Source organism: Triticum dicoccoides, chromosome 5B (genome assembly GCF_002162155.2).
Source record: "Triticum dicoccoides isolate Atlit2015 ecotype Zavitan chromosome 5B, WEW_v2.0, whole genome shotgun sequence".
Taxonomy (NCBI): Eukaryota; Viridiplantae; Streptophyta; class Magnoliopsida; order Poales; family Poaceae; genus Triticum; species Triticum dicoccoides.
Genome location: NC_041389.1, coordinates 137,069,651 through 137,084,737, shown reverse-complemented (window position 1 = coordinate 137,084,737; position 15,087 = coordinate 137,069,651). Strand labels below are relative to the sequence as shown.

Here is a 15,087-nt window from a genome sequence, read left to right as displayed (position 1 = left end):
ATCCGGCGTCGGCGTGGTCGCTTGAGAAGCGATGGCGCGATCCCGGTGATGGCTATGTGAGGAGAAACAAGGTAGATGGGGTGGTTAGGATAGGATAGATATGCGGTAGAATGGGAATGTATATATCCGTGATTGTAGGGTTAATTAGTTATTTTGAAGTAATGCGCTTCGATGCAAGTTTTTTTTAACGAGCGCGATCTTTTCGGGGCTTCCAAAACATGTGCACTGACCGCGGGTCGAACCACATATCACACAAGCCCGAGCCATCGCCGTGCCCATGCCAACCCGCCGCCCACCATTCTAACTTATTGTTCTCTAAAAAAGGAAGAGCAATAAATTCAGTCCAAGAATTTCCAGATATAATTGTCAACCCATTTTCGTTGGTAATTACGAGATATGTTTGGCGCAATTAGTGGCTAACTGGGTTTTTTTTAGGAATAGTAGCAACTTGGTTTGATACATGCCAAACATTACGTTCAGATTAGTCGCATTATTTCTTTCGTTTTTTACCAAAAAAATCTATACAAAGTGTTAATTGGACAATGTGAACAATGTGGCACGAAGGTTGTCGGCCCAGCCAGTGGATGGAACGGATGGTACATGTACACGCAAGTACGATCTCTGACACGCGCATTTCATCTGGTTCAGTGGATGCATGCATGCTCTATGTGGCACGAAGTTTGTCGGCCGAGCCAGTCGACCGACCAGATCGATGCTACAGGAGGGACTCCATTGTAGACCAATGCTCCATCAATGTCCGGTGTGTGTGCTACGTCCACCGTAAGACAAACATAGTTTCGTCAACCCTAAAACCCTTAAACCCTAAACCCTGATAACCCTAAACCCCCCCCCCCACTAAACCGTAAAAACATTCAAATTTTTGCCCCACATGGAAACCATTATGCATGCATTCTCTATGTGGTCATGGGATGCCATGAAAGATTTTTGGGATTATACACGCAAGTACAATCTCTAACACGCGCATTTCCGGCATAGCATGTCAACACCCCGAAAGCACTAGCTGGGTTCCTCACCTGTATGAAACCAACCAAACATCGATCCGGTCCAGTGGATGGATGCATGCTCTATGTGGCACGAAGTTTGTCGGCCGAGCCAGTCAACGGACCGGATCAATGGTACCGGAGGGAATCCATTGTAGACCAACGCTCCATCAATGTCCGGTGTGTGTGCTACGTCCACCGTAAGACAAACATAGTTCCGTCAACCCTAAAACCCTTAAACCCTAAACCCTGATAACCCTAAACCCCCCCTCCCACTAAACCGTAAAAACATTCAAATTTTTGCCCCACATGGAAACCATTATGCATGCATTCTCTATGTGGTCTCATGGGATGCCATGAAAGATTTTCGGGATTATACACGCAAGTACGATCTCTGGCACGCGCATTTACGGCCTAGCATGTCAACACCCCGAAAGCACTAGCTCGGTTCCTCACCTGTATGAAACCAACCAAACATCGATCCGGTCCAGTGGATGGATGCATGCTCTATGTGGCACGAAGTTTGTCGGCCGAGCCAATCAACGGACCGGATCGATGGTACCGGAGGGAATCCATTGTAGACCAACGCTCCATCAATGTCCGGTGTGTGTGCTACGTCCACCGTAAGACAAACATAGTTCCGTCAACCCTAAAACCCTTAAACCCTAAACCCTGATAACCCCAAACCCCCCCCCCACTAAACCGTATAAACATTCAAAATTTTGCCCAACATGGAAACCATTATGCATTCATTCTCTATGTGGTCATGGGATGCCATTAAGAAAGTTTGGGATCATTACTACATATACATGCAAGTACGTTCTCTGACACACGCATTTCCGGGCTTGCATGTAAACACTCAACCCTAAACCCTGATAACCCTAACCCCTGATAACCCTAAACCCCTAAACCCCTAAACCCTAATAACCCTAAACCCCTAAACCCTAAACCCCGTAAACCTCACACCGAGTTCACAAGATTTTCTTATTTCTTTATATCATTTATCCAAATCTCACATAACTCACGCGGCCCACCCCTCCCTAAATCCCGCGATTACAGCTCTGCATTCTAACCACCCGGGCCGTCCGCACCTCCCACGACCGCTACAAGATCAGATCGGAGACGCCGGTCGCCCACGGAATACAGGAGTCAGCGGCCACCACTCGCCGCCCACCGCCAACGTGATCTGAGGGCTCGGACGTCAGTGTTCTTCTCGCCGCCTCCTCCTCGCATGAACGCGCCGTTTTTCCTTTGCGCCGTCGACCGCGCTATACCGGCACTTATAGTTTCCGATGCACTAACCGCCGCCATCTACTCGGTGGCACCATCTCCCAGATAAGGTATTAGCTGATCATAACTCTTTATAATCGTTGTCCGCCGATGCTTTAGTTGTTGAACCCTCATAGGTTTTGCACCCAAATAGGTTCTGTGCTTAAACCATAAGTGCATCATATGTTAAATGACCCAGTTAATTTTGTTAAAATTAATTCTCTGCTAATTTTGTTATACATTTTCCAATTTTGTTCAGATTAATTGAGCCTGATTTTATCATTGCATACGAGGCAGCAATGTCAGTTTCAGATACGAACCTTAATAATGGAGAAAAGCCCATCTCCGAAACTACCAATGCGGTAAGTAATTGACTGTTTGTGTACAATCGTTTCATACACATAATTCATGTGTACTCAGTTTTATTTAATGGAATGTAACAGGAACTCGCCGAAAAGCATGGTCATATGAAGTTAGTATGCTCACAGACAAGGTTCGGAAAAACCATGAAACTGTTGTCAGAAGACCACAAAAAGTACATCATATCAGAAACCAGTCTTGGCGGACTAACCCAGATGCATGAAGTGACTCTACGTCGCATAATGTTGGTTAGACTAGCCAAGAGCATAGATATGGACACGAAATCCATTACCATCGGTAAAACGCCAATTCCTATAACAAAAGAGGACGTGCAAGGTATATTTGGCATTCCGATAGAAGGGGAGGATATAGAGCCACATCTGGAAAATCAAACCGACACAGAATTGTTTACCGCCTATGCAAACAATGGGCAAATTTTGATTTCTGACCTTGAAACGGCGATCCGAGCTTCCAAAGCCCCAGATGGTGATTTCCTGAGACGGTTCATCCTGTACGCAATTCGTACTGTTCTAGCACCAACAGCACAACATTATGTGGACTCGAAATATCTCAACCTTGTTACAGATCTTGAAAACCTTCGAAAATTTAACTGGGGATGTTTCACACTTAGTCACTTCTTCAAGTCCGTTCACAAGTTTAGAAATCGAGATCACGTAAATCTACAAGGAAATCTAATTCTGCTCCAGGTTAGTGCTAAATCACTACTTAATGTCCTTTAATTATTGTTCTGTTGCATATCTGTATGGTGATGAACTAATTTATTGTGTAGTATTGGTACTGGGAGCACATGCGTAGTGGCCGATTAATGTATGCTTCTAGACCCCCTCCATTGATCGCACGATGGCACGAAATGATGGCTACTATAAGAAGCGATGCTTACAAGAAAGGAGGTCTTCATAATGGGCTGGTACCTATCTACAATTGAACTTTCTATATCCGATTTTTTATTTGGTACTAATGGTTCATTATATTTTAAAAAAATAGGCTGTCATGGAAATTTGTGCTCCTCAACGACCGTCCGGGAATTCTAATAATTTTCCAAGAAAAAAAGATGAACATGTGCATCAACATGATTCGTATCGAGCACCATCACAAGGACAGCAATTTAGTAGCCAGCAAGTGTGTACTCCAAAGACTATTTGTTTTTGCAATATCACAAATAGGTGTCATGGAACCTCATTCATTTAGCTATTGTTATCAACGGGGTTTTATTTTGTTTACACAGATTGAAATGGTAGTTGAAGTCATGAATGCACGCATTGCTGATCATGAAAAGAAGGTAGGCGGGAAGTTAATGGAAATTGAGCACAGATTTGATGTCAAATACCAGACTCTAGGTGAAGACTTGACCGACATGAAGACTAAAACTGGCACTAATCCTAGGTTGTCGAAGGCCGAGGACGAAATTAAAGACTTAAGGAGGGAACTCCATGTATGTCATACTGTGCATTTTGTATTTTTTATGAATATGTTCCTTCATGTTCATTATTGTTTGCATTGTTACAGGACTTAAAATACGAATTTACAAGGAACCGACAATCAGTGTCACAGAAAGGAGGCGTGCAGGTGATCAATATGGCCCAACATGTTAATATCTAAAAGTAACAAACTAATGATGAACTACCTTTGTTCATTGTAGGATCAAGTCAATGTGTGCAATTCATCCCTGACAGGAACTCCTAGGGCTAGCCAAGTCATGACAGGGACTTCGAGTACACCAAGTGCAAGACATGTGACGGAAAACAATGAGGAACCAAAATTAACTCCGATGAAGCCTGTCTTTGGTAATGATTGCAAGTTCACGCATGAGGACATAGAGACAGCCGTTTACATCTGCGGAACATACGACCCTGTTGAAATAGCTAGAATCGGAGACATTACCCTCACAGCAGAAAATTTGAAGCGAAATTTGGACAACAAATACATTTATGGTGATGTAAGCCCATTATACTCTATTCTACATCATTACTGCAACAACTGTCTTATTATTATATGATTGAAAATTTGGCAGGTTATTATGGCATATGCTAGCATTAGCCAAATTGAGAATGATACTACCTCAATCATATCCCCTCAAGAAACCGAAAAGCTGTTACAAATGAAGGGGGTGGTTCCTGTTGGACGTGCAGCCTCATGGTTAGCTCGTGTAGCAGGAAAATTTGTAGGGCGCCGAAAGGTACACGTTTTCCACACTTTCATAGTTTACGTACACGACAACTTTCGGTTCTCAACCCAACCCGAATTTTACTGCAGGTGCATGTCCCACTGAATGTACACCAAAACCATTGGATGCTAATGATGTTTAATTTTGACAAAAAAGAAATTCAGACTCTGAACTCCATGAATTATCATTGCGACAAGACCAAGGAAGATTCTCTTGTAAGTGTTCTCTTGCTGCCTCTTTTGATCCGCATGGAACATGAGCTCCCAAAGTACTGTAACCCTATGTATAACTCGTCGTACCCTAGGTGGACTCGATTCAGTTCTGCATTGACGAAGCTGTCAAGAAAGGGTTGATATCACCAGCTAAGAACATCAATTTTGCCGAATGGACCAAAAAACGCTATGAGAACATGCCACAACAGACCGATGGGTACGCATGGCCTCATAAATTATTATTTGCGTACACGAATAAGATTACTGATCTTTAACTAAACATCGCAGGACTTCCTGTGCGGTTTGGACACTGCAGTACATGTTGTCATGGAACGGGGATGAAATGACCGATATTCTGAACCAGGTAATTGAATGCCTAATTTATATTTGTACTTTGTTTAGCTTGGAAGCTATGCTGACGTCATTGTCGGTTATCCAATATAGGCAAGGATAGATATTTTCAGGTGGAAAATATGTACAGCCTTACTGCATTCAGATTGCAATGCGCTTCGTCTCGAATCATATAAGTTCCCCATAACGGTTAGCGCTACATCAAGAATATATCATTTATTTCACAAGTCTCATGATTAGAACTAACGCAGCACTCTCTCTTAAACAGAAGGAAGTGTACGATGCCCAGCAAGTAGTTCTACCTGATGCTTCAGAAGAGGACGTACAATTAGTCAACAATCCTGATGGTTCGAACGAACCTGACACATCCAACTCCCAGAAGGATACCGGTGCACCCAACTCCCCCGAAAATGGTGCACCCAACTCCCCCAAAAGGAAGAGAGCACGTGGACGCCCGAGAAAGCAAGTCGATCCCGAGCAAACAGCAAAAACAAAGAGTCTTAAAGAACTAAAACATAAATTTGACAGCAAGACCATAGCCAACCAAGTGTCTTCGTTACCATCACGGCCACGCAGAGAGCTTAAACCAGCACCAGCTTTATTGAGCCCATTCAAACACAAATAGGTAGCATCAATTGATCATTAATTGATACATGCTCATGCTCATGCTCTACTTTTAGCATCATTTGATACACGTTTTGTTTTTCTTATCAGAAAGTGGAAATAGGTGCTTTTGGCAATCATGAGCATCCTCTACTTATTGCAATATCTAATGCATTGATACATTCTCATGCCCATGCTCTACTTTTAGCATCATTTGATACACGTTGAGTTCTTATCAGAAAGTGGAAATAGGTACTTTTGGCAATCATGAGCATCCTCTACTTATTGCAATATCTAATGCATCATCAGACAAAGCTTGATTTGGCAATAGGTGGAATCGGCAATCATTTGCATGCTTTAATTTTGTCAAAAATTAATGCATAGTTCAGTTGTAACTGCTCATAGATATGGCAGGAACATGCTGAGTTATACACTAAACATAGTCATGCCAAGCTATAACTACCATAGTCATATTATTAGAGTTCCTAGCATGCATCACCATACGGCAGAATAACACAGCAACCATAACATAGACCACCGTACGATACTTGAGTTGGTAAGGCCTTGTACAATGCAAGGTGCTTAGGGGAGTTGCTTATAGAAATAAACCAGGCTTTTTTTAAGCACATGTGCTTATTTGTACAGGGTAGACGCATAACTAGGCGTCTCTCCTGTAAAAATATGCACCGGTGCATCAGAAAAACCCTGTTTATTTTTCTAAGCACCACCCTAAGCATCTAGCATTGCACAAGGCTTAAACATGCATCACCAAAATATTATTAACAACTAGGAACACTAAACCAGAGTAGCAGCAAATTCTTAACATAAACGGCAGATCAACCACTGCTCAGCATAGGTTCAGACACACCATAGGACATCAGTTTTAGACTCCAACAACAAAGAAACATAGATAACATAAGAGGACACGGCGGTCCTGGGGCAGCATCAGCACTCTAGCAGCACATCACTTCTCTCCCTTCTTCAATGCATGTTGTACGGCTCATTGACTTTGACAATCTCAAGGAAGCGTGCGTAGGCAGCATGTTTAGCCAGAGTACTGGCACTACGATTCTTTCCATGTCCATTGCCAGTGCTGAAGGCATGCTGGATCATGCCATCTATGCCGCCACCGATCACCTTGCAACAGAAAGGGCACCCAATCTTGCCAAAGAAACGGTACTTGATCTTCCCAGCAATCAGATGCCTCAGGGTGTACCGGCTCTTGCTGTGCCTGCTGTCCATGCTGTAGTCCACGTCATCGTCATCCTCCTGTCAATTAGTGAATTAGTACACATAGAACAACTCAGGTGATATATTATGGTACATTGACTTTAATTACAATGTTTTGAAAGTACACATGTGAAACATGGCAACTATCTATTTGCTAGAAATAAGGCATACGTGCACATACATAATTGAGCCAAATAAATTGACATGCACAATTATGGACGGTGGAATAGTTGCATTTATAGATTAGTGCATAAGTAGTACATAACTAACACATGAAAGACTACATGAAGTGGCTTGGTTTAATGATATTTGATACTTGTTACAGGTGTAATTCTTATTGGAATCAGAAAAATGGCTTCATTGTACTCATCCATGTTTCACACAAGGGGGGTTTGTTCTATCTACTGGAATGAAGAAAATATTATTCTTTCTGACAGCGGCAATACTGCTTCTCCAACATTGTTAGACCCTGATAACTTTAGAAGGAAATTGGTAAAGGAGCTATGGGGTGTCTCACTGCTCATATTGATGAGAGATGTGGCTGTGATCATCTAAATAAAATACTGTGGAAAATTGGGTAGATAAGATGTTTTGATTTTTCGGTATCCAGTGGATATGTAATGTCAGCCCATAATTATTAAGGGAGCGATCACTTCCTTTGCAAAATGGAAATCTGTATAGAATTTGCAAATGGATCATCTATGAACATGTGTGCAAACTAATCATCTATGAACATGTGTGCAAATTAATTCATGTACATAAACTATAATGAATCAGGAACTGCAGCATTTAGTCACTGTCCTGGGGAAGCCAATGGAGAATCCTGCCATATATCCATTGTTTAACCCACTTTTTTCATTAATGTATCCCTGCCATGAACATTTTCTTGTATTTGGGTTCATTACCCCACTTCTTTCATTAATGTATCCCTTGTGAAACTTATGCTCATCTAGTTAACAAGACTAACCCCAATGCCATGAAAAAAACCCAGAGTATCTGCTGGAATCAGAATGTGAATCAGACTTAAAAATCCACATCCAACATGAAGATCTATGCTAGATCCCTACAATCCTACATACGTACAACTAGAACACCCAAGTGAAATTGATGCTCATCTAGTTAACAAGAAAAACCCCAATGTCATGAAAAAAACTGAGCAAAAAACAGAGTACTACCTCAGATAGCTCGTCGATGGCATCCTCGTCGAAGTCGCTGCCCTTCTTGCTATCTAGGTCGAACTCCTTTATGGCGTTCTCCTCCATGAGCTCTTCGATTTTGTCATACACCTTGCGCTTACGCCTTCTCATCTCCTCCTCCTCCAGATCTTCCCTGACCTTGTGCTCGCCGACGGGTGCCTCGACGGCTGCGATGGTAGCGGGAGAAGGCACAACGGTCGCTGCACCGCCAGCTTCCGCCGCTACGGCGGACTCAGCCGCTCCACCCACGGCTGCAGCCACGGCAGCAGACTGCTCTGCTCCGATGGTTGCCTCCGGCTCGTCCGCCGCCTCTTCACGCCCGCGCTTCATCGTCGGTCGAAGACAGGAGGAGGGAGGCGTAGGAAGGGAGGAGGGTGGTGACGAAGGAGGAGAGGGTGGTGAGGTGGTGAGGAAGGAAGAGAGGGTGGTATGGTTCGGGAGAGGACGAGGGTTTTCTACCCGATTTGGGGAAGAAAGGCACTGCTCCTGCCTCTTGGAGTTACCGAGAAGCCGCGGGTGCCGATTTGACTTGACACACCCACCCGGCCGTCCCGATTCCACGCGGGGACGTGGCGGTCGTGCACGCGGTCGTGCACCTCCTACGGTTTGCCATCAATTGCTATCGGTCTCACAAGTGGGTCCCCTTGTCATCCACACAACCGAGCCACCACATGTACCACATTTTTCTTTCTCCCTGTCTCGACCACTCCACATCTTTCTTTCTCCCCTTCTCGACCAGCGCCGCCGCCTCCGCCGCCATCTGCCGACGACCCCTCTCTTCGCTGCCGGTGCGTGGCCACCGCCAACTACGGCAAGTACGTCAGATCTCCACTCTTCTTCCCTTCCCCAAACGCGTCTCCCTACGGAGGCGGATCTGAGCCGATTGGTTAGGGCTGAAACTTAGTTTTTGGATTGGATCTTGATTTGGTTTATATGGTTTGAGACCAAATCAATCAATTAGTTTGAGCCGCCACTACCACCTACTACTGCTTCAAATCCAAGAGCCGCAGTTGCCGGCCGGAGCTCGTCGGCTCTCTCGAGCTTTGACGCCATGTCTGATCTAGATTCATGACGTGCCCTCGCATATGGCTTTGTCCACGGTTTGAACCTTTGGAAGTTAAAAACAGTTTGGACTGAGTTGGATGACGCGCATGTATAGTTTAGTTTGGTCTAGATTCTAAATGAAAATATCTGGATTGGTTTGGTTTTGATGTGTGCCGTGGATTGGACTGGTTTAAGTTTCGATGCCCAGCTATTCCCAGGTTTAGATGAACCGGGCATTGCCATTGTCATTGCCATTGCTTTATTACATAGATGATAGAAAATAGATTGATTGGCCATTGCCAGTATAGGTTATCACTATGATTTATTATATGTATGATCTTTGTATTGTACTATGTACAATTCAACTTAGAGTTCAACATGTTCTGTGTAGAATGGAGGAAGCACAATGTGGACGCTGCAACTCACAATGCCGGACCAGCCTTTCTACTGCCACGTTGTTCGGCATCTACTTCCAGCCTTCTTTTGTTGTTGCAGCGGTAATAATTTATATGAACCTTCTGACAGTACATTCTTTTTGTTTTTTTTTTGCTATTTGCACTAATGTATTGTGTCTGCTATTTGTTTTTATCTTACACAGATCGTACCATGCAATGTGAGATTGGCATTCAATGAGCTCGTCACAGACACCGTGACCTTCGACGCTCTTGGGGGCCCATACACTATGCAGGTCGAGAAGGGGCGAAAGATAACCCAGATAGGAGGAGATGATTGGGATCGTTTCATCGCCCGCATGCGTCTTACTGGGGGTGAATTGATCAGCTTCTCCTTCAGAAGAGATAGGCCCAGGATTTCTGTTATCTATCTAAATTTCATTCCGGATAGTGAGGATGAAGTTCACGAGGACGAAGATGGTGCTGATTCAGATGATGATGAGAACCCACTTGTTGAATACCTGTATGCCCAAGGACTCAGCCTGGGCGATGAGGAAATCGGCAACCTCTGGGACATGCTTCCGCTACGTGAAGACTACCTAGGGAAGCCATTCGTGACCCGCCTCACAAGGACGAATGTTAAACGGCATATCATGGTATGTTACTTAGTGTGGTAATTACATGATATGCATGCTTAGTTAGTGTAGTACTTCATATGATATGCATGTTGTAGTACTGTGATGAGAGGCCAAGTTTAGAATTCATTTAGTGAAGAATTTTATGACATGCATGTAGTGTAGTAATATGCGATGATATGCTTAGTGTACGGAGTAATCTAATGATATGCCTAATTACTGTAGTAATTTGATGCTTGGTGTATAGTGTAGTGATGTGATGATATATATGCTCAGTGTTGAATCCAATGATATATGTGTCTTGAAGTGTATGCTTTGTTGATAATTGCACGTGACATGATCATATATCATGTCAACTATTTTCAGAAATTACCTAAGAGGTTACTTGATAGCTGTGGCATCGACCCGGGCGAAGAAGGCATGGCTGCTGGACTACGCCTTACTAGAACGGGCTCCATCACCAGCTGTGCCTATGCAGTGGACACGGACGGTCGCACTGTCTTGAGCAGGGCAGGGTGGAAGAAGTTCCTTCGTGCCAAGAATCTTCGGGTAGGACAGGCCATCCTACTCACTGTTGCGAACACCCGTTGCCATGACTTGAGGATGATGATCACCATCCACCTTATTTAGAACTGGGGCGGGCCATGTATCAATGTGAAATGAACTTGTTATGTCAGCTCTTGTTTGCGAGTACTTGTCGTGTATTACCGTACCTATATCTACTCATATCTAGGTACTATTGCTTGTGATGGATTGCAACTATTATTAACTGGTACCTAATGCTCTACTAGCTATGATTATTCCACTGTGTGATGTTTTATATGATGTAGTGTGACATGGTAACTGTTATATATGGTAGAGGCTGGTCTCTAAGACCTTGTACATTGCAAGGTGCTTAGGGATGTGCTTCCACTGTGTGATGTTTTATACATGCCAGGTTGTAGTATGAAATGCTAACTGTTCTATATGGTAGTGGCTGGTCTTTAATTGGACCGACATGTTGAACTATAGTATCAATGGTAGAGGCGTTTCGTTGTGTGCCACATCTAACAGTTCACATAATTAATTATCCAAAGATTAAGGTATGAAACCCTTGGTCCTACATAGCAACATTTCGTTCCAAAAATTAAGGTACTTCCACATTGAAACTAACTAATACTACAAATTCGAAGGAACTACTTAATACATTAACAGCACATAGGGAAGTAGCCCTGGTCCAACGGCTTGATAAATGACGAACAAAAACTGAAAGAAGAAGGATCAGCCAGTAGCACCACCATCAGCCTCCCAGCCTCACAACTTCAGCCAGCCTGGTGAACTCCAGGTTTTTTCCTGCAAAACACACATGTGATGTTGGAGGCAAGAAAATAAATATGCCAGGGGTCTTGTCATGGCATCTAATCGCACGGAATGCTAGTACAAATGATGGAGAATAAAACATCCAACATGAGCAAGGAGTTCTAGATCCATGGATACCATCAAGAAAAAATGCTCAGTTTTAATTCAGACACAAGACTTGGTGAAAACGTGCATATCAGCAACATTGATATGTCATCTTTGCAAGCTTGGGTCAGTGACTTGTCTTGTGTTTCATGGCATGACAATAATTTTAACAATAAATAGACATGAAATTGACCCAAACTCATGTACAAAGTTATGCCATATGATGCATGGATTGATTCACACATAAATGACAAAATGCCAACTTTGTATAGAATTTGCAGTACTGAAATATTTCAGTGTGTACTGAAACTGCAGTACTGAAATAATTCAGTGTGCATCGGTGTGTACTGAAATTGTAGTAACGAAATATTTCAGTGCCTACCGGTGTGTACCGAAATATTTCAGTGTCTACCACTACAACATTACAAATTTTGCCTAGGGCAGTACCGAAATATTTCAGTGCCTACCGGTGTGTACCGAAATATTTCAGTGTCCACCACTACAACATTACAAATTTTGCCTAGGGCAGTTCTGAAATATTTCAGTGCCTACCGGTGTGTACCGAAATATTTCAGTGTCTACCACTAGAACATTACTAATTTTTCCTAGGGTTCATATGATGCCTAGGGTTCACATACATCATAATCCATCCTCCAAATCCATGTACTCAAATATTCATGCAATTCATTGAGATTAAAATGCCATCTAGCATTCCCTCTCTGAGCTATTACGATCAGTATCACCACGATGTAAGCACGAGCAGTAGGAAGATGAGGAGTGGGGAAGCTTACTCTAAACATAGCTACCGCCGCCCTCCAGACGAGAGAGCGGCGAGGGAAGCGTGGAGAACGGCGGGGAAGCGAGGTCGCGACCACTGTCCTCCTCATCTTGCGCTTCGGAGTCTCCGGTGACTCGGTTGGAGGCTGCACAATCTGCAACGGCACCTCGTGCACGGTGGGTTCCTGATCCAGTGGATGCTCTACCCTGGATCTGAACGCCCACCACCTCCGCCTGGTCCACTCGCTGGACGAATTGGCCTGCTCCATCGCCCAGAGGAGGATCTCGATCTTGTCAATCGGTTGTGCGGGCGGGGGGCAAAGCTTTGCCCTGTCCTTCTTCGTCATATTCTTGAGAGTGGCCATTGCCGTCCAGTTCATCTGCCTTGTGTTGTCAAACCAAGAACGGATCTCCCTCAACCTGGCCAACTTGACCTGGTCGCCGCCGACGATCTGCACGAAGTCGGTGTTCTCGTCGCCGGCCATCAGCTCGATCTGCCGTGTAAGAGGGGGTGGGGGTGGGTGGGGGGTTGCCTGAGTGGAGCGAAGTTGCAGCGGCAAGGAGGAGATGACTGAGGTGGACTTGGAGGAGAGGGAGGAGATGGCCGCCGATGAGTAATTGTGGAATGTGAATCACCATGGCGGCGGTTATGCATTCGACGAGAGTGGCGGCGCGTGCAAATTTTCCTAGGACTAAACTGCCCCTAGATTAAAACACGTCCCCACCTTGTCACGAGTACTGGCCCCACTCGTTTTAGTACTTTCGCGTACTTTCATCGGAGTACTACCCAGTACTTCGTATTTGTCTGCCGTTAGATCGACATCAACGAATGGTTCTAAAAAAGCCCAACCACTCTAAAACTTATATATATATAATAACAAAAAGAAGATCCGGTTTCAAACTAGTTTCAGCCACGAAGAATTAGTTGCAGTCTGGCACCAAACTAATATCGGGCAGCCTGCACAGGAGAAAGGAATTTGTGTAAATGTTGATGATATCGCATATTCTCGATAAGAAAGGACACAAAGACAGAAATCCTGTGTTTGGTACCTCTTGTGTAGAACAAAATACGCGAGATCACATGCCGGCTTATGGTTGACTCTCTTCCTCCGGTATCTCTGAGACCCCCGTAAGCTGGTCAGTATGCTGGTCAGTAATGTGGTCAAATTGCGTATGCTGGTCAGTAATGTGGTCAAATTGCAAAAGAAATGAAAACGATGTTACTTTGGGCTCATAATTAAGCAGTTAAAACCATACCCAAGAGGAATGACATCCTGCGGCGTGGGCTTGTGTCGTGGCAATCGATTTTTCAGCAGGCAGTCCAGGTTGGGACGCAGATCAACCAACTCTTGCACCCTCGTCAAGGTCTCGAGCTTTATATCCTCCCAGTTCACGGATGCTCTGCGTTTACAAAGGCACGGACCTCATTATCGATCTAAGCCGGCGAAATCTAACGGAGGGCGAGCTGGGATTGAGCGAGAAATCGCCATTCGTCTGACTGAACAGACTACAATCAATGCCGCGAAGATAAGTAGGTACAGTACCTGGCTTGTTGGGAAGTCATGGAGCAGTACATGTCCTTGCGTCGGGCTTCCTCGGGGCAGGCCGTGCGGATGGCCTCATCCGAGGGCCTGAGGAAAGAGGCAGCGCGACCGCCTTCGTCGCCGCGGCAGGCCAGCCAGGCAAGTATAGAGTGGTGGGAGAGGCTGCTGAGGAGGGTGGCGTACTGGGTGGCGGCGCCGTCCCCGTCCCAAAGGGCCGAGAAGCGGCGCAGGTAGCGGTGGGCGGAGGCCCAGAGCCCTTGCCTCACCAGCTGCTCCAGATGCGCCGCCTCGAAGAACAGGCCCGCCTCCATCTCCAGCCTGAGTTGGAAGCGATCGGAACAAGTGCTGGGGTGAATCGCGAATCGAATGAAGAAATCAACAGCAAATTGCAGCGTGCGAGCTTACGTGTGGGCGGTGTGGTCGAGGCCGTGGTCCTTGAGGAGAGCGTCCAGCCGCCGGAGGTGAAGAACAACCTCGGCGGGACACTGCCCGTGATCACGACGCCCACCCATCCCGTCTGCAAGCACGGGAGGAGAAGACGAAGTGCTTGTTTCGATTCAGTTTTTCTTTTTCTTGAGGGTCGATTCGGTTTTTCTTATTGATGATTTTTGCTTCCTTCCGAGGGGAGCTCTTTTGGTTGCGAGGACTATAAAATCGGAAGGCCCATTATCACCGGAAGGCCCAGCAATTGACTTATAAAATCTTATAGATAACCTACTGAAAATCCATTAGTTTCCTCAAAGCTTTTGTTTGCGGATTATCGTTTGGTTGCGAGGAATTCCTGAGCATTTAAAAAAATGAAAATATTTGTTCAAACAAAAATACTTTCTAAATATCTAATAATA

At 44.7% G+C, this 15,087-nt stretch overlaps 1 protein-coding gene across 2 annotated transcripts; it reads right to left on the bottom strand.

Annotated features, from left to right (window-relative positions):
* Nucleotides 1–13,513: 13,513 nt before the first annotated feature.
* LOC119305294 lies at nt 13,514–14,858 on the bottom strand. Of its 2 annotated transcripts, none has more exons than XM_037581857.1 (5): nt 14,648–14,858; nt 14,243–14,560; nt 13,956–14,099; nt 13,749–13,844; nt 13,514–13,656 (listed from the first exon to the last, which is right to left on the bottom strand). In XM_037581857.1, exons 1-5 carry the CDS (start codon nt 14,752–14,754, stop codon nt 13,620–13,622), a joined length of 702 nt encoding a protein of 233 aa, XP_037437754.1. In that variant the 5' UTR covers nt 14,755–14,858; the 3' UTR covers nt 13,514–13,619. The 2 variants fall into 2 exon arrangements, with proteins under 2 accessions (XP_037437754.1, XP_037437755.1); XM_037581858.1 differs by having other exon boundaries at nt 13,749–13,832.
* Nucleotides 14,859–15,087: the final 229 nt, after the last annotated feature.

Coding starts and splice junctions, on each gene's coding strand:
- LOC119305294 (XM_037581857.1), bottom strand. CDS start 14,754: ATGGGTGGGCGTCGTGATCACGGGCAGTGTCCCGCCGAGGTTGTTCTT. Junction 14,561..14,647: donor CTCGACCACACCGCCCACAC/GTAAGCTCGCAC, acceptor CTTCCAACTCAG/GCTGGAGATGGAGGCGGGCC. Junction 13,657..13,748: donor TATTTTGTTCTACACAAGAG/GTACCAAACACA, acceptor TCTCCTGTGCAG/GCTGCCCGATATTAGTTTGG.